Source organism: Anguilla rostrata, chromosome 6 (assembly GCF_018555375.3).
Source record: "Anguilla rostrata isolate EN2019 chromosome 6, ASM1855537v3, whole genome shotgun sequence".
In the NCBI taxonomy this organism is placed as follows: Eukaryota; Metazoa; Chordata; class Actinopteri; order Anguilliformes; family Anguillidae; genus Anguilla; species Anguilla rostrata.
Window position 1 is genome coordinate 39,661,993 of NC_057938.1, and position 19,236 is coordinate 39,681,228.

At 50.4% G+C, this 19,236-nt stretch overlaps 2 protein-coding genes across 3 annotated transcripts in view; one reads left to right on the forward strand and one right to left on the reverse strand.

The window, feature by feature from the left end:
• LOC135257121 (BTB/POZ domain-containing protein 7-like) overlaps positions 1–5,427 on the forward strand; it is a 47,187-nt gene extending 41,760 nt beyond the window's left edge. Inside the window, exons 9-11 of one of the 2 annotated variants that reach the window (XM_064339564.1) lie at positions 1,300–1,478; positions 3,804–4,178; positions 4,791–5,427. In XM_064339564.1, the coding sequence (XP_064195634.1) occupies positions 1,300–1,478; positions 3,804–4,178; positions 4,791–5,381 (1,145 nt within the window). In that variant the 3' untranslated portion in view covers positions 5,382–5,427. The remainder of the gene's footprint in view (positions 1–1,299; positions 1,479–3,803; positions 4,179–4,790) is intronic. The other variant, XM_064339565.1, reaches the window with a different exon arrangement.
• Positions 5,428–13,128: 7,701 nt separating this feature from the next.
• LOC135257128 (putative E3 ubiquitin-protein ligase UBR7) lies at positions 13,129–19,226 on the reverse strand. The gene is made up of 11 exons (XM_064339578.1): positions 19,098–19,226; positions 17,110–17,243; positions 16,046–16,106; positions 15,785–15,880; positions 15,617–15,670; positions 15,372–15,477; positions 15,042–15,223; positions 14,316–14,495; positions 14,008–14,185; positions 13,746–13,807; positions 13,129–13,280 (listed from the first exon to the last, which is right to left on the reverse strand). Exons 1-11 carry the CDS (start codon positions 19,224–19,226, stop codon positions 13,188–13,190), a joined length of 1,275 nt encoding a protein of 424 aa, XP_064195648.1. The 3' UTR covers positions 13,129–13,187.
• Positions 19,227–19,236: the final 10 nt, after the last annotated feature.

A 19,236-nucleotide genomic window follows, 5' to 3' on the forward strand; every position in this document is an offset into this window, starting at 1 on the left:
CAGAATGACCTGTTCCAGGAAGCCTTCACTGATGGGGCGAGAAGAACGTACTGCCCTGTGTTTGTGTTCAGGGATTGCCTTCAGGACCCTGTGTTTGTGTTCAGGGATTGCCTCGTGATTGGGTTCATGCTGTATTATATTTAGGCCTTCTATTTGTGGATTAATTATCGCTGACTCGCTTAATGGACAGTTTCAAAGCAATTCAATTAACCGTGTGGCGTTTTTTCCAGAAAATAATATTTTTTGTTGCTCTTCACTTTGCAAAATGTCTCCTTTCCCTCCTTTCCTCCCTCAATCCCCAATAACTGCTTTCCCATCTTCTCTCCCTTTGCGTTTTCTCTCTCGTGCTCTCCGTCTCTCTGCTGCCGCTTTTCTCTCCCTTTCTATTCCCTCCATCCCTGATTGCTTCTCTTTGCTGCGGTCTCTCTTTCTGCTTCACTCCATTTGTCTTTTCCTCATCTCTCAATCTTATTCTTCCGCTATCTGCTTCTCCCTCCATCTCTGCCTCTCCTCTTTTCCTCAACTTCACTCCCTGTCCTACCCCCTCCTCTTCCCTCTCCCCTCTCTCTCTTCCCCTTATCCTCTTTCTCTCTCCCTCTCTTCCCCCTCTCTTCCTGTCTTCCCTCTCTCTTTTCCCCTCACCTTCTTCCCCCTCTCTTACCCCTTTCTTCCCTCTGTCTCTCTCTCTCATCCTCTCATCCCCCTCACTCTTTCCTCTCTCTTACTTTCCCCATTCCTCTTCTCTTTCTCCCTTCATCCCCCTCTTTGTCTCCCTCTCCCCCCTCCTCTTCTCTCTTTGTCTCCCTCCCTCTTCTCTCTCTCTCTTTTCCCCCTTCTCTCTCCTCTCTTCCCCCTCTCCCTCTCTCTCTCTCTCTCTCCCCCTCACTCTTCTCTTTGTCTCCCTCCTCTCTCTCTCTCTCCTCTCCCCTCTCCCCCCCTCCTCTTCTCTCTTTCTCTCCCTCTCTCTCTCTCTCTCCTCCCTCTCTTTTTCCCCTTTTCTCCTCTCTCCCTCTCCCTCTCTCTCCCCCCTCACTCTTCTCTCTTTGTCTCCCTCTCTCTCTCTCTCTCCCTCCCCCTCCCACTCTTCTCTCTTTGTCTCCTCCTCTCTCTCTCTCTCTCTCTCTCCCTCTCTCTCTCTCTCTCTCTCTTCCCCCCCTCTCTCCCCCTCTCCTCTTCTCTTTCTCCCCCTCTCTTCTCTCCCTCTCTCGCCCTCACTATTCTCTCTTTATCTCCCTGTCTCCCCCTCTCTCTCTCTCTCTCTCTTTTCCCCCTTTTCTCTCCCTCTCTCGCCCCTCTCAGTGCCCCGGCTGGCGGTGGTGAAGCAGATGACGTCGCGCCTGCAGGAGCTGCGTCGCGCGGAGCCGGCGCAGCGGGCGTACGCCCTCAACTGCGGCGAGGGGGCGAGCGTCAGCCGCGCCCTGCAGCTGCGCGTGCTGCGCCAGTTCGGCCTGCCCGACGGGGCGGCCGAGCTGCTGCAGGTGAGAGGGGGAGGGGGAGGGGGAGGGGCCGAGGGGCTGAGACCCGCCCCCGTTCCGCGCAAAAAACCCGCCCCCTTTTAAATCCGTGGTTCCGCCTTCTGAGGAATCAATGAGCGATTGATTGGCGATCTGCCATTGATTGATTGGCGATCTGCCATTCCCAACAAGTTATTACGAATATTTTACATTCGGTGTGATCACGTTTACACAGAGAGCATTATAGCTAGCGTACAACAACCAGAAGAAACTGATGCGTTGGCACGCAGCTTTCTATTACCCTTCTTGGTAAATGGTAAATGGACTGCATTTATATAGCGCTTTTATCCAAAGCGCTTTACAATCGGTGCCTCTCATTCGCCAGAGCAGTTAGGGGTTAGGCGTCCTGCTTGAGGACACTTCGACACGCCCAGGGCGGGGGTTTGAACCGGCAACCCCTCCGACTGCCAGACAAATCGCTCTTACCCTCCTGAGCTATGTCGCCTTCAAGCCGATGGAATTCAGTACGATTCAGAACGTCGCGGAGAAGAGCAGGTTTGAAGAGCAGCTTGTCCAGTGTTGAGTACGGAGTGAAGGGACGGAGTGTAGCACAGTGGGTAATGAACTGGGCTCGTAACCGAAAGGTCGCAGGTTCGATTCCCGGGTAAGGACACTGCCGTTGAACCCTTGAGCAAGGTACTTAACCGAAATTGCTTCAGTATATATCCAGCTGTATAAATGGATACAATGTAAAAATGCTATGTAAAAGTTGTGTAAGTCGCTCTGGATAAGAGCGTCTGCTAAATGCCTGTAATGTAATGTAATGGGATGGGATGTAATGTAATGTAATGGGATGTAATGTAATGTAATGGGATGTAATGTAATGTAATGTAATGGGATGTAATGTAATGTAATGTAATGTAACGGGATGTAATGTAATGTAATGTAATGAGCACGAGGCCCGTTCGTATTTGTCGGTCTCCCGGGTCAGGAGTGACCGAGAGGGGAGTATGCGAACGGGCTCGGCGAGGCCGTCCTCGGCTGCCCATCCGTGTGCGTCAGGCCGGCGCTGTCCGAGGTCCTGGAAGCCTCTCGGGCTCAGGCGGTGGCCTTCTCCTGCCCCGCCCCGCCCCGCCCCGCCTCTCCCATTGACGCAGCCTATTTGAGACGCATTTAATGGCTGTCGTTTAAAAACGTGACGTTTTAAATTACGATTTGTCCATTAAAGTGGACATCTTTTACGCTGAGAGCGTTAAAGAAATTGCCTAAATACACTACATTTCCAAAAGTACGTGGACGCCAGAACATCCACACCCGTACGTGCTTGTCGAATATCTCATACCAAAACCATGGGCGTTAATATGGAATCGGTCCTCCCCTTTGCTGTTGTAACGGCCTTCACTCTAGATTTTGGAACATGGCTGTGGGCATTCGCTTCCATTTGGCCACAAGAGCATCGCTAGCTCACTAGCATAACAAAGGGAGCCTAGCCCAAACCATGAAAAACAGCCCCAGACCATTATTCCTCCTCCACCAGATTTTACAATTTGCAGTATGCATTCCACCAAAACCCAGATTCATCCGTTGGACTGCCTGATGGTGAAGCGTGATTCATCGCTCGAGAGAACGCGTTTCCACTGGTCCGGAGTCCAACGGCAGCGTGCTTTAGGGGGGCGACATAGCTCAGGAGGGTAAGACCGATTGTCTGGCAGTCGGAGGGTTGCCGGTTCAAACCCCCGCCCTGGGCGTGTCGAAGTGTCCTTGAGCAAGACACCTAACCCCTAACTGCTCTGGCGAATGAGAGGCATCAATTGTAAAGCGCTTTGGATAAAAGCGCTATATAAATGCAGTCCATTTACCATTTACATGCTGGATGGTTATATGCGTTATATGGATAGTGCCTGATTTACTAAGACTTTTAGCATGTGCAAAACCAGTAACGTAACCCAGTGATTGGTCACGGTATTTGTTTTGCATTGGTTGTGTTACTGTTTTTGTGTGCGCTGAAGGTCTTAGCCAATCAGGCCCCCCTAGTGTGATATGAGTCACCAGAGCCTCCACACAGGAAGGAGATATCTCAGGGGTTTTGGCAGATTGTCGTCAGAGGATTTCAGTTTTAGTCCAGTCATAATTTTAGTCTAGTTATCATGAATTAGCTGATAAGCACAAGACGCTTATTTCCTCTCTCGTGCCCCTTTCACCTCTCTTTCATTAGCCTGTGGTGATGTGGCCCGACGTGCTAATGTGCCAGACAGCCTTATTACGGGGAGTCTGGATCGGGGGGGAGTTCGCGCGGGCATCCGTTTGTCGTTTACGCGTCTGTTTTTCCTCTTCTCCTCCGCCCCTCAGAACCCGCACAAGTTTTTCCCGGAGGAGTGCTTCGGGGACGAGAGCCCGGTGCTGGCTCTCCGGCCGCTCCCCGGGGCCGCGACGGCCGGGGAGGGGCCGCCCGGCTTCCGCCCCCCTCTGCCCCCTCCGCCGCCGCCCTACCACCCGCCCGCCGCGCCCGGCCACGCCCAGCTGGCGGCCTGGAGGACCCGCGCTCGCGCCCACCCCCAGCCCCCGCCCCCGCCCCCGTCCCGCTCCTTCTCGTACCCCTGCAGCCGAGCCGCCCCCCTTCCCTGGCGCCCCGCCCCCAAACAGGGAGGCCCCGCCCACCCGCCCAACTGCGCCGACCTGCTGGGCCCGGCCCACCCCTCGTACCCTGGCCAGCAGGGGCTGAACGTGAGTGGGGGGCGCGGGGGAAGTGGGAGGGGGCAACGGTGACCTGTACTTTGTGTGGTTAGGAGAGAAGGCGTGCAGCTCGTATGTTAACAGTACTGCTCCATAATGCGTCATATACACACTGAGAGGCATTGATCATTCAGCATTCACTTTGGGCCCCATGTTTCTCACACATCGCACCTGGGCGCTGAGGCATTTCAGCAAGGGCTGACTAAACACAGCCCGGTCCTGCATCGCACCGAGTTCTGCTGAAATGTCCTCACGCCCAAATGCAAGGTGCCTCCCGATGCATACTTGTAGAGATTCTCTACAGTATCTAAATGGTCAGCTCCCACTTTCCATCCTTCTATCCTTCTGAGTATCCTGAGCTGTATTGCAGTGCATTAAAATTCATGCAATTCATGCTTTTTATTGAGTGTTCATGCCCAGAGCATCCGCGGCTACTAGTATCAGTCACAGACGTCCATAAACATTCCCACGATGGGCAAAATCGGTGCATTTCCCCCAGGAGACCAAATGTTCAGTGTTAGGAAGACGGAGCTGAACATCTGCTTTGTCTGTAGTCTGTGGCGATGGCGAGCGGTTCTGATTGGTCCGTTGTCCTTTCTCCAGCAGCACGCGGAGCCGGCGGTCAACGAGCTGATGCCGGACGTGGCGGCGGGCGTGGCGTCCCTGAGCCTGAGGGGCCCCCAGGGGGGGCCGGACTGCGAGGGCCACGACCCGCCCCCCCACATCTCCTCCGCCGCGCCTCACCACCCCCCCGGGTTCTGCCACGCCGGCCGGCACGGCGCCGCCCCCCACAAGAAGCACGGCGCCGACGCCGAGGGCCGGGCGGGGCACCCCGACCTGTACGCGCCCCCCCGCCACGCCCCCCACCCGCAGGCCCGCTACGTCGCGGGGCCCGACCTCTACGTCCACGCCCGCCCCGCCCCGGACCCGCACCCGCACCGCCTCAGGCTCCCCCCGCGCCCGGACCTGGCCCCCCCCGGGGACCCCCAGCCCCCCCTCGCCAGGGGGCGGTCCCAGACGGAGCCGGACGCGGCGCGCGCGTCGGGCCAGGCGCGACCCCCGGCCGTCGCCGTGGAGACGCAGAGGCCGGGGGCCCCCGAGGGGCCGGGGGGCTGCGTGGACGATACAACGGCCGGCAGAGACCGCAGGTCCCCGGGCAAACCGGAGTACCCTTACAGGAAGTCTGCACTTTAACCGCAGAGAGAGAGAGAGAGAGATGCAGGAAGCAGCTCAGGGTAAACGAAGAGGATGTGGGGCCCAGGCCTTGTCGGCCACCTAGTGGCCGAGAGACGGTATCGCCGGGCGCGAACGCACCGCTCGCTCACGAGAGCGCCAACTTTAGCCCCCCGTCCCGCCAGCGGGAAGCTGCGCCGTGCGCTCGTCCGCGGCGCCATAGCGACGGGGCTAGTGTGGCTGACAGCCGCACCGCTGACTACGGCGGCGCACACTATCACCAGAGAGGAGAGGCTCTTCCCGGTCTCAGCCACACCTCCCCCTGCACGCTCACCAGCGGAGCCAGAGAGTCAGTCCTCCCCCTTGATCGGACCATCGACCTTCTCCACGGACCCTTCCCTTCCCTCAGTCCTCTCCCAAGTCCCGCGCCGTCCCCTGCCTTCCGCGGTTTTAAGTCGCCTCCGTAGCCCGTAAGCGGAAGTCGTGCCAGTGAGACGTGGAGCTTCAGTCATACCAGCCGACTGCTGGCATGACTGACCGACGCGGCGCCGTGTCGCGCGGGGGATGTTTACCCCGGAGCATCGCGGCTCACGGCTACGTATCGACCGCCCGGATTATTAGCATAGGCTAATCGTCGGTCAGCGAGCTAATAGCCGGCGGATTTAATGGACCCCGATTTAATAGCCTCCATTTATCATCGCTAGGTTATGACTGAGCAGCGACTGTGGGGCCACGTTGTCGATTATATTGCGGCCAGTCCTCCTTCCTTAGGAATAAATCTGCTTTTGTAGCTCTTTGTCCTGCTGGCGTTTTATGTTAAATGGCCTGTAGCGACTGGGCTCCTGAGGGTATGTGGGTTGGCCACCGGGTGGTTCCCTGGCCCCGGTCGCGCTGTTGTCGGTACCAGTGCGTGTCACTTCCTGTTCCCCGAGTCCTCCTGAGCCCTATACTTAGCCCACGTTTCTCTGTGTTCCTCTGGTAAACACAGTTAGGGGGGGGGTGCTAACGTTTATAGCAAAGCTAGCAGAAGGCCACACGTGAATAAATAAAAACTATTAACAAATGAAATTAATCGATTAATGGCCGAATCGGAGAACTAGGAGTAGTCGAGCGGCCTCTGCGAGCGGCACAGGGAAGGACGGGCGGGCTTCCCAGCATTTCGTACGTCTTTCCCAGCTCATTTGAACTTGTGGGAGTGCCATGTTGCCGGGTTAGGTGTCGTGTAATTTCGTTTTTTTGAGTTTCCCCCGTCTGCGGCGCCACGGGACGGCGTGCCGAATATGGGGCTCAAGGCCCCTCCGGTTTTTCCGTTTCCTCCGCCGCTCGTCTCCCGGCCGCTCTCGTTTGCAGGGCGAAGCCGTTATTTACTACGATAAGCATTCCGTTTATTTTTTTTTTTTTTTTTTTATTTGATCAGTGCATTTCTTCGGAAATTTCGCCTGCGGTTTTTTTACCACGCAGAAGTCGCGGCCTGTGAGCTGTTGGGTACAGAGTCGCGCGTGTGGTATATGTGTCGTATAGTGCAGCCCGCCTCGGTCATACCACGTCGTCCTTGAAGCAAGGGCGCGGCGTTCCGTTCTATTGGTTCCCGCTTATGGGAGGCATCGGAGAAGCGTCCGTTCTGTTTCGCGGCTGGGCCAGACCGTAGTAGTTTTGGGGTGGGGGGGGGGGAGGGGAGTCATATGATCTTGGCTCTCCATGTCTGATTTGCGATGTCGCCAGGGGCAACCGGGCAAAGGCAGCGGAAACTGTACTTCCTTGTTCCAGAAAGGACATTGACATTGACATAAGTGCAGTATTGGGTCATCAGTCAGAAAAGGGCACATGAGTACACTCAAGAAGTACAGGAGGCTGCCTTGGCCGGGTGTTCGAGTGCATGTGAAGAGCATTCTAGAAGAGCAAGACGTCCCAGTATTTATTGCCCATCACATTTCCAGACTGGCGAATGTTGAATTAGCCTCATAGTGTTTTTTGGTATCAAACCAGTTTGGGACCAGCTCCTGGTCAAGTGTTGTTAAACATAATTTAATCTCTTACGGGCTGGCCGCCCTTCCTCTCCTGTATCCAAATTTCACACTAAATCTGCTTCATCACACTTTCTTTCTCACATCCCGGCACCTCAACAGCTCCACCTTGTGGTTGTACTGTGATACAGCAAGGCCTCTGTTCTCACAAGGTTCTACCTCTTTCCCACCCGCTTAAGTTCTTAAACTTACGCCATCAGTACTTTACCAGTGTTGTCAGCAATTGTTCCGTTTCATATGCAAATGCCACACTACCTGTATCATTATGATGTAAAGGGATGCAATTTTTCAGAACCGTACCAGCATTTGACATCCAGCAACCAATGAGGACTATAAACCGTGGTTCTGCACAGCCAGAAGCTGATCCAACTCAAATTTGTCATAATAATAATAATAATAATTTTATTTATATACCTTCCTCTCCAAATCCCAAGGGCACTACCAATCCAAAGGAAAGCATCTACATAGGCAAAGACAACATCCTGAGAAATAAGATATTGGACAGGCATCAACATATGTCAATAAGATGTACATCTTAAATGTGCCCGCACAAGCATTCCATCCAGAACCGACTGCTGCTACGCACACACTCCCAGCGCGGCTGAGTCCCCCCGCTTGCAGACAACCCTTCATGTTCCACAGTGACCTTCAAGTGTAGGACCCAGCCTGAGACCCTCCATCCCGCCACCAGGGTCCTGGACAGCAGGGCTGCCCAAAAATGAACCGTCGCAGGTTATGTTCGGTAGTGCGTGGGCAGAGGGAACCCAAAATAGATCCAGTTCCAGACAGAGGCAAGACACAGACTAGCCCGCCCCCCCCCCCCACACACACACACACACAAAAAAACTGACCCACATAAGATGGGATGCTGATATGTTCTGACAAACAGAACTCTTTTCCTTCACTCAACATTATCTGCAAATGACAAGTGACATACTAATGGCAGTTTGTGGTATGCAAGACCACTTAAGACCCAGGCTACACTACAGTCCACCAAAGTCCACACAACCTGCTGTGGACTCCTGGCCACAGTCTGTATTGGCATGGCCAGTACTACATCTGAACATTGGGCATCGTCAGACAAAGAACAAATGCCTCAGCAGGATGCACAGGCTGGAGGCTCCTGGCACGCACGGTTCACGATCTCAACCAATCTGAAAATTCTACTGTGGAGAGATGAGCTGTTTTATTGGCTAATTTGAGTTGGTGATTGATGGCAGATGATGGCTTCACCCATTATATGGTTCATGAAAACCATTATTAATGGAGACCACCTAGTCTTGCTGAAATGCGATATCAGAACCAGTAATGCAACAATCAAAAAACTAGTGGGACTTAATTGAAGCCTCCTATTGGCCCGGCTTCTTCTGAATAGATAATGAGTGAGTGTCACCTCCCCTTCTGTGTTATACATCTCTCGCTCTGTGGAGTGATAGGAGAAATTCCAGTTCTGCGGTTGCCCTCCCACCGCGTTCAGCAACGGTCTTTTATTTTATTGTGTGGGGTCAAGAGAAGCCGTGTGAAATTACGCAGCGGTAAAGGCCATTTCTAATCACGCTGTCAGTGTTCATTCCGTTCGGAAAGGCGGCGAATCGAAACCTAAGGAGAAGATCCTTCCTTCCTTCCTTGGAAAAGCGCGGGCCTTTTCTTTAGAGACCAGTTGATTGTTACAGATCTTAGATGTTTATTTTATTGTTGGCTCGCTGTGCTGCGCTGACACAGACGTCCTCATTTCCATACTGCTTTTCCGTATTTCTTCTGACTTTGCCTTCGACGGCAATGCACGTGTTCAGTATTTTCATGGAGATGTGTAGCTAACACTTTGTTTGTAAACCCCAAAGTGTTGCACTGAAATGCTGGTAGAGCATTAACTTTAATCATCCATAGAGGGTTGACATGGCTGTGCGTATGCTGTATTTTGTGGGGGCTTTCCTGAAGCCGTTCGCTGTGGTTATTCGGGCCTTGGACCTGGTGGAGTGCTTTCGTTCCTCTTCGGAAATTGAACCTTCAGATGCAACCGATCCACCTCCTCAGGCCACCCTCGATATGGCTGCCAGCCCATTTATAGACACTTCCTACATTTCCTACTCCTGACCCTGTTAAGAAGGTTCCTGGTTGAAATCAACAGTATATCACCATCATTAATGCAAGGCAGAAACACAGCAGGGTTTCCATGTACAGCATCTGAACCCAGTTTTTTTTTTTAAATGGTGTGAGCACCCCACTGTTCTGGCTTGTACAGATCTCCCAGCATTTCCCAGTATTGCTCAAAATTTCTTATGCCTTTTGGTCATGGTCCACAAATGGTACACATACATGGCAGCCATTTTGTGTCTGGGGAATATACAGTGCTGTAATCATATGCTGTGCATTTCTCCAGTTTTGTTTTTGATGTACTTTTGGATTCCACAGATATGTTCACAGTAAAGCTGATCCTGAACGCCAGGTCAGAATTGGCCTGTGCTGGCACACGGGAGTGACTGCCATATTGTATAAGGCACAGGTGTCAAACTCCTGTCCTGGAGGGCAGTAGAGTCTGCTGGTTCTCAGGGTGTTCTCGGCACCAGTGCTTCATTCAAATCATCGATTGGCTAAAGAATCCACACACCATGTTCGGAAGGCCTTAATTGGCGGGCAAAGGGAAACCACAAAACCCGTAGACACTGCAGCCCCCTAGGAATTTTGTCTGCCTGCATTTTGATGAGTTGAGCCATTTTAAATACTACATGACCAAAAGTATCTGGACACCACTTGGTCTGGGGCTGTTTTTTGCTTGGCTTCTTAGTTCCAGTGAAGGCAAATCTTAACGCTACAGCCTACATTCACATGCTACACGATTCTTTGCTTCCCCAACAGTTGGTGGATGACTCTTTCCTGTTTCAGTATAACAGTGCCCATGGGCACCCAGTGCAGTCCTTACAGAAATGGTTTTGTCAAGAACGGTGCAGATGAACAGCACAGAGCCCTGACCTCAACCCCAGTCCCATGTCAGGTGTCCGTATACCTTTGGCCATGTAGCGTATTTCAAACCTGTCCCTGACATTACCTTCGTATTACAGCACACGCATCCTCGAAGTGACATTTGTGTAAGGAAAAAAAAGAAGTGCTTCGACAGCCATTTTGCGTAAAAATGAAGTCCCGATACCCAGCGTACATTCGGGTTTGGAAGCCGAGCGTTATCGTTTCTCATCTCCTCCGCGGAAACACGCCCGTGCCTTCGCTGCTATCGGCCGGCCATTTTGTTTTTCCAGAAATGGACTTCCTTCCTATGCAAACATTTTCTACCAACCCCGCATAAACCAGTCCTTTGTTTAAAAAAAAAAAGAAGAAAAAAAAACTGCTTTGTGTACATTTTTTTGAAAGATAATATTTTTCCATTTTTAGCTACCTGAAAAGAAACCTCCAGGTATTTGTGGAAACGGTTTGTTAAATATCTCGAAAAACGTGCAACAGATGTGATTTGTACTTGCTGTATATAATGAGGTCAGAAGCCCTTTTTCTCGTAGACTCTGTGCAAAGTTTTCTCTAGCTCTATTTTTCTACTGTTATCTCAGTGGGGAGCGTGGTACAGCGATGGCACCTGTCGGCAAAATAAACTGTTTTAACAGACGTCCTCGTGGTCCCTCCTTTCTAAGCAAAGCGCTTTCCTCTCTGGTCTTCCATGCGCTTATCTATGAAAGAAGCAATGCTGTTAGTGATACCAATGTTTACTGAATAACTTAAGTGAATGGTCCTACATATACCCTTCATAAGCATTTCTGTGTATGTACTGCTTATGACAACCGTAATAGTTTATGCCACCACTAATGCAGCAATACATTACCATTACCATGATAAAAGTGGCATGTGCTTCTTTGAGTTACTGACATAAGCATTTATTCATGTCTATGTATTGTTTATGAAGGAGTTGTAGAACACTTATGAAAGGCCATTCATAGGAAGTGGATCCAAAGCCAGTTTTACAGTCTACATAAAGAGAAGTTCACCTTTTTATTAAATGCTCCTGCTGTCACAGACGATTATCGTAGCAAGAGAAAACTGCTAGAGTTTCCCCATTCACGGAATTAGAGAAGTAGACCTCAACTTCAGGAAAAACATTTTAACTTGCTTACTTCTAGGCAGACAGCATGAGTCTAGAGAGCTACCGACTCGTACAGCTTTGCTTGAGAGTTGATAAAAATGATTCATGGTTCACACAACTATGATTAGGTGACTAAGCCTGACATTTCCGCTTTACAGCAGTGCACCAATCGCATCGTCTCTCGCATTACGTCATCACATCAGCCGTAAGCTGACGTTTCCCTTTGCTTTTTGAAATGACGACACACGGCAACATCCTTTATCAACGGTTTTATTTCTCAGAAACATTCAACATTTAAAAAGGAAACGAAGACTATACATAGTGGACGCGAGACGAATCTGACGTTCGGAACTTGGTCGCTGACGCCCAGTCACTGCGCACCCCGCAAGCTGTTCTCCGGTCGAACGATCCGACGGAGCGACGGAAGAACCCGGAAGGTTCCGCCGTCTGAAGTTCTGTAAATGTTCCCACGAAAAAACTAGTGTCCCTGAAAAGTACCCTGCCACGCCACGGCAGCGCGTGATGCAATGACACCTCCCCCTTGCTCGACCAATGGTATTAAGGCGCAAGCACACCGTTGTGTGTGTGTGTGTGTGTGTGTGTATGGCTACAGAAAGGACATGAAGCAGACCCCCACAGAAATATGGAATACGAACGGTTGTGCCTTCAACGTAGGGCATTATGCGTACTAGTATGCGCTTCTGAAAAGTAAAAAATAAACTATCCACTGCCTATGGGTCTAAAATGAATAGCCATACTATTGTTCTGACATTTGATGGGCAGCCAGACACACTTTTCAGGGGTGGCATCAATCGATTCTGAATTGGAAAATGGTTTCTTAACGACCAAAGTAAGACCCAGACAAGGCCCATGCTCGGTTTCAAAGGCTTTAGAGGCCGCCTCGTCCGATTGCGTCAACGTAGATGCGCCGCAACGGCCGTGGTCCAGAGCCAAACCGAGGTGCTGAGAACTGAGTAACGCTACGGAACGCGCTGCTCGACCTTCGGCCAAAGACTCTGGCATGCGAAGCGAAGAAAAAGAAAAAGAAAGAAAAACACTTTCGTTTGATCAGCCTCAACCCGGCCAGACAATGCAATTACCGTAATGACTCGCGCAGCGTCCAACCGGTCGCCTCGTCTGCTCTGACGCCCCGCCCCCCAAAAGAAAAGGAAAAAAGGAAAGACCGGGCTTCTGTCTCAAAGCTTTTTGGAAGGAGTTTGCCTCCAGGACACGCAAGCTGAACGATTTTTATTTCCGGGTTTCCGCCAGCGGCCCGGCAGTTCCGCCGCGAAACAACGGAGCAGGTGACTGCAGGGACGGGACGGTCGGCTGCCCTGAGAACGGCGTGTTTCCCGGGAGCTGTCAGATAGCCCCGGGGGGGGCTGGCCCACTAAATCTTCAGCTTACTCTGGCTTTTTACAACAGGAAGAAAACGACTACAAACGCAAAACACGCTAACGTAACGTAAAATACACGTACCGCTTCGAAACGATGACCTCAAATACTGTCACCAAGAGGGGGGGCGTGGGGAACGAAAAGTCTTTTACCTGCGTATATGAATTTAAAAGCAATTGAGTCTGTAGGGGTGGGTGGACTGTACGGCACGGAGCGGGTTGACGATCGGTGATGAAGGAAAGCAAAAGAACGGGGACCGGGCGTACAGACGGGGGCGTGGGGGTCGGGTTGGGCGGGGGGGGGCAGAGGGGGTCGGGTGGGGGGCGCTCAGCTGCAGTAGTACTGTCCTGCGTTGGCCCGCCTCCTCTTGCGACTCTGCTGCTCCTCGAAGAAGCGCTGGATGTCCTCGGGGGTCACCACCTGGAAGGAGGAAGAGGAGGAGGACGTGCGGTCACACCCGAGCCCGCTCCACTTCTGTGGCACTGCCGTTCGGGTCATGTGACACAGCTAGGCCAATCGTGCATAAGTTCAGATACTTGTGTAGCCTCTATTATTCCAATCGGTGACATTTATCGTGAAGTGATAACTTCAAAAAGTCATATTAAAAACAAATAAAAAAACCATTTACAATATAATCATGACAGGCAGGATTATTATGCTACGTCAAAGTAGATTGCAGCACTGAGAAATGAGCCACTGGACAACCGCAAAATTAATAGCGTGGACCAAGCAACAAGAACACAGTACTAGCGAGAATTAAGCGATGTACGCCACCAGCAGGAAGAAACCCCTTTAAAGGAAGCATATCCCAGTGGAGATGAGAGAAAGTCCTATTCTTTAAAGCAACCGGTAATCCAATACTGTCCAGCAGTCTGAGTTTCTAACCTTGCCCTCCGCTGCAAATCTCTGGAGGTAATCCTTCAGCTCAGTCTTCATGTCGTTGTACTCTGAAACGAGAAAGGCAGCAAGTCAACAACTTCTTACTGACCGAAGCAGACACTTTTATCTATAGCAACTTGCATTTTTAACACGCTATTCATTTATACAGATAGATGTGTCACTGAAGCAGTTCAGGCAACGTAGCTTCTAAAATTTATAAGCCACTACACCTGCCCTGGCCCCGCCCATGGCCCCGCCCCCTCCTCACCATAGATGATCTCCAGCTGCTGCACGCGGTTGAGTGTGTTCAGGGCCGACATGAGCGGGTCCCGGCCCTGCGAGGCGCTCCCCTCCTCCTCCTCCGTGGTCTTCCCCTTGTTCTCGTACGCCAGGACCGTGTCCGACTCGTCCAGCAGGAAGTCCACGCCCGCCTCCGCGTAGGCGCTCTGGAACGGCAGGGCCCCGAAGGCGGTTAGACGTTAGCGTCCGGTTTCTCCGGATCCGCGGCGGGAACGGGGCAAAGGGACTATACCAACTATCTTCATGACGGGGGGGGGGGGGGGGGGGTGTCCGTACCTTGCAGGAGGCGCAGGCGCACAGTTTGGTGCGCCACGGCGAGGGCCAGAACACGGCCCCCTCCCGGGGTCTCTCGGGGCCCCGGGCCTTCAGCGCCGCCAGCTTGCACTCCGCCCCCTCGGCCCCGCCCTCCATCTCCCGCCGGCTCCGCTTGCAGCCTGCCGCTCCGTTCACCAGCACCTAGGAAAAGGGCCGCGGTTACCGTGGACAACGGACGCTTTCGCCTTCAAAAAGCCATACAGCCACCATCAGACTAGAAAAGATTTATGGGTGATACGGGCTAAGGATGAGGTTGGTTCCCATACACAGAGCCAGACAGCTTATCTAGGTACAAGTGCTTTAAAATCAGAAACGATGTGTAGATTCAGGACGTTTGAACATGAGGCAGACAAAATGGCGCTTGTACACTGTGAGCAACAATGCAAAGCCCCGGCAAACTGGATTCAGTAACTCTGGCCCTTCTATTTTTCTCCTCTCTTCCCCCCCCATGTATCATTTGTCTGCTAGACCAGTTGAGACCAGGGATCCAGCTCCGGCTGTCCAATAATTATAGCACAGCACCCTCTGCTGGCAAATGGCGGTACTTGCCTGTTGGGGCTCTGGGAAAGGGGAATTTCAGTTCTGATACAATGGGAACACACCACTGTTTTGACCCTCACCGCACAACACTGAGTGTCTGGCTGTGTGAAGACTGTGTTTGCGTGTGAGCCAGTGCACTTCCGCTACCTTCTCCTCTCCCTGACTGCCCAGGCTGGTGGACGGCTCCTCCCCCTGAGCCCTGTCGCCGCCGTCGCCATTCTCCTCCTTGGCCTTCTTCTCCTCCTCGGGCTTCTTCTCCTCCTTCACCTCCTGCTTCTGCTCCTCTTCCACTTCCACCTTGCAGGGACTGTCTTTGGCCACCGGGGGCACTGGCGAGACATCACATTTATAACCATTCGCCCCTCACACCTCGAACACAGCGCTCAACGTCCTTATACGTGCGCCGTTTCGCTCTACATTAACAGTGTCAGACACTGGCCCCTCCCACCCAGGCTTCAGCCAATGAGGAGCGGGTACCTGCCAGGTGGGCGGCGTAGGTCCAGAGGAAGGCCGCCTTGTTCATGCAGGACTCGCACACCATCTCCTGCAGCTCCACGCCCTCTGCGACCGCACAGCCCAAATGCTGCAGGGGATCGATACCGCACCCTCAGGCTTCTGCTGCCTCACACCTACTACACATCCACTACCCCCCGCACCCCCACCGCCTACACAGCCCACTACCCCCGCATCCCCTATACACCCACTATCCCAGCCATGCTTACCCTCCCATGGAACCAGTCCTCACACACCACACACTGGATCATTTCATCTGGGACCTATAAAGCAGAGAAGATGATTAGAAAGAGCACTTCCTGTTTCACTGAACAAAAACAACACCATTACCCATGAGCCTTTACCAACATATACAAATTCATAGGGGCAAGCCGCACCTCATCTTCTGGGTCTGGGTATGGTCTGTTACAGGTGCAGTAGAGACCAAAGAAGTTGTGGCTGTATTTGTTATCGGCGTTCAGGTTTTCTTTTTCCTTTAGGAAAACAAAGAGCGAGAAGCAGTTTGTTTAGAACCCTGCTGTTTGCACTGCATCCAGGTGTGCAGCGATACACACCAGGAAATAAGAACATTTCCACCCGCTCAATTCATCAATACTCGTGACTGTGAGACCAAGTCAGAGGAAATTTGTGTGACTTACGGGATACAGTTTGCACTCAAATTCTCCAAATTTTCCATTTCCACAATCGCAACGAAAATTCCTGCAAAAAGAAAAAAAGGAATCTCATCAATACATTTTTTTCCGTTGATTACAGTGCGGTTCAATGATCAGCAGAGGGAGCTGTTGCATATCCAGTCTGAACCAATATATCCAAAAACACAGAAAATGCAGACTTATAACAAAAAATGTTTTCACTCCTATGCACTACAGGGTTGAAATCCAGCTAAAGGGTATAATTAATTCCACAGCACCTCTTTACATATCTCAAGGCTTAAAACTGCATTTTTTTTTTTTTTTAAGTAACAATTATCAGGTGAAATCTTGCATGATTTGCTTGCTTTAGAGTAGTAAACCATAGCCACAGGGCTTGCTCAATGGCTTTATTCAAAAGCAAAATTTTATGTGACATTTCAAATGCTCCATCTGTTGATGGAGTCTCAAGTTTACTCCAAAAAGCTTGCTACATTTTGCAACACCACTCAGGAGGACATGTTATAGAGGTGGAAATGATGTCTCCACTAGGTTGTTGGTTGGGTAACACATTTCAATTAAAGTAAGAGTTAAAGTATGTAACTGGCCAGTGGCCACAGTATAAAGACTTGGCACAGTCATCTTATCTGCAGTTCTGTAAGGGGAAGTTCTTTTCAGTCCTGTTAGCTGTAAAACATTTACATAATATATTACATAACATTCATTAAATAGAGCTCTCCTGATCCGATTGTTCACTCTGCGCGATATAGCGCCATTGGCTGAGCATTACGCATTGATATGGAGGTCCAATTAACATGATATTAGATTTAAAATTCATGTTAAAAATGACAACAACAACAACAACAAAAAACAGGTCCTGGAGGTTCTTCAGGTTTGCCAGGTTTTTAATTCCACCTTAAAAATCCACAACCAATTCACACCCAAGACTCCAGGTGAAATCAGCTAATTGCATAATCAAATGCTTTGATTCACAGTCCGAGTAACGATGAAAAGTCAGGTCTGCAGGACCAGCGTTGGCCACCGCTGTCCCAGAAGGCCCAGGCTCCGCCCACCTTTTGGTGTAGAGCTCGAAGAGGTCGTGTCCTTCGTGGCATTTGTAGGAGCAGGCCAGGCAGATCCCAGCTGGCTCGCCGCCTCTCGGTGTGCATGTGTTACAGGCGTACAGAGCCTGCCGCTTCACGTAGCCCTGCATCCCATCAACATTAAAAACAAGGCAGGCTAAGGAACTAAAGCCAATGGAACACGTCAAGAAACAATTATAAAGTCTTACTGCGGCTAATGTGCACATGCTAGCATAATAATTACTGCTAAGCTACTTTGCAAACATCTTCAAACACCTGCCATTGATACATATGCTGTAACAAAAATATGTACAAATAAGGAGTATCTAGATCAGGGGTGGCCAACCCTGGTCCTGGAGAGCCGCAGGGTCTGCTGGTTTTTGTTTTCACCTTAAATACAGCAACCACTTAGACTGAAGCAACCAGGTGAGGTGAGTTAACTGTGTAATCAACTGCTATAATTGATCAATTAAGTGCAGAGTAAAAACAAAAACCAGCAGACCCTGTGGCTCTCCAGGACCTGGGTTGGCCACCCCTGATCTAGATGATCTAATACTGAATATAATGCAACAGTAGACTAGACACCTTAATAAAACAACCCTAACAAAGTACCTATATAATAAAAACATTTGTCAGGAGAATTGTATACAGGAATGAGTCCAGTCTTTCCAACATAGGACAGTTACTACTACAGAAGCACACTACTCAATAAATGCAACCAAACTTAGCGTGAGCGCCAGGCACAAACTTAATTACCACATGGAACTACTTGTAAGCACAATGTACAGAAACTGACAAGACTAGCACTAAGCTCCACTGGATGTAGTTTTCAGTGCTGTGCAAACATACTTTGTTATTCAGTGCTCATTCACTGTGTGCACAACAAGAAAAATTCAACAAAGAATTGTATGTCATGCTCCACACAGCTGGTCTTTGAGGATTGGCTAATTGGCAACTGTCAGTCCCTTTAAAGCATCTCCTCTTCAACGCACAAAGGTTCCATACTCCCTACAGGTGGTGGAATCCACGTCAAAGCATCTTTCTTTCTTACCTCCAGGCTAACCAAGCAGCTCCTCTATTGCCGGACATCCCCTCATACATTCCCCTTCCTCCCCAAAAATAATACACTGGCTAACGATCTTTGCTCTTCTTTTTCTAAATCCATCCTTGTTCTGTCCCCAAACAAGAGTGGAATGGATTGCCCTGTCAATATTGCAACTCATTCGTATTGTTCTTTGAGAAACACAGTAACTCCGCATTCAATTTCCTGCCAATTCATTTTCGATTATTGACGCAAACTTATACCACATCTTTCTTTCATTTCCCACAATTTTCCATTATCAAGTATGTTTGACAACCGCAAACTGAAACATAGTTGATAGGATACACGTATAGCTCAGCTAATATATAATATTGTAATGACATGCTGTATTTGATTACATTTAATTCTTTTCAAGTTATGCATGTCTATGTAGCTCATATGCGTCTCAAAATTATTTTGTTCATCCCAAGCTTAGCCTTCTCGTGCTTTGTGCTTTGTAACGTCAGCTAAACAACCAACACTATGGGAGTGTCAACGAAACATTATCATATAGGCTAGATGATGTCAATCTTCATCATCTGTAATGGAATTATAATTATACTGCTTACGCGCTATTGTTCAACAAAAGGGCAGTAACGATAGATGGCTGAAAATACATGGCTGGAAAAACTATTAAAAAATAACAAAATACGAAAAAAAACGGACCGCACTAAATATGTCGTGCGAATGGTAGCGAGGATGTGTGTAGGTACATCGTATCACAACCAGACATAGACGAACAATTCAGATAAAGGTTAGCAAGCGAGCAGTAACTAGCTTGCTCGCTGTGGTCATAATTTCTGTAAACACGGCTAAGATAGCTATATTAGCTAGCTAGCTAACCTGGAGCCACAGCAGTTCCGTGACTGTTTCGCATCTGCAAGGTGCAATTACTTACCTCAGGATATGAGCATTTCTCTGAATCGCTACCGCCTAAAACGGCAGATGCTTCATTTTCTAACTCCTCATCCTCTTCCAAAACATCCACAAGAGATACAGTGGCCTCGTCCCCTTCGTTTACCGCCATCCTTGAAAAG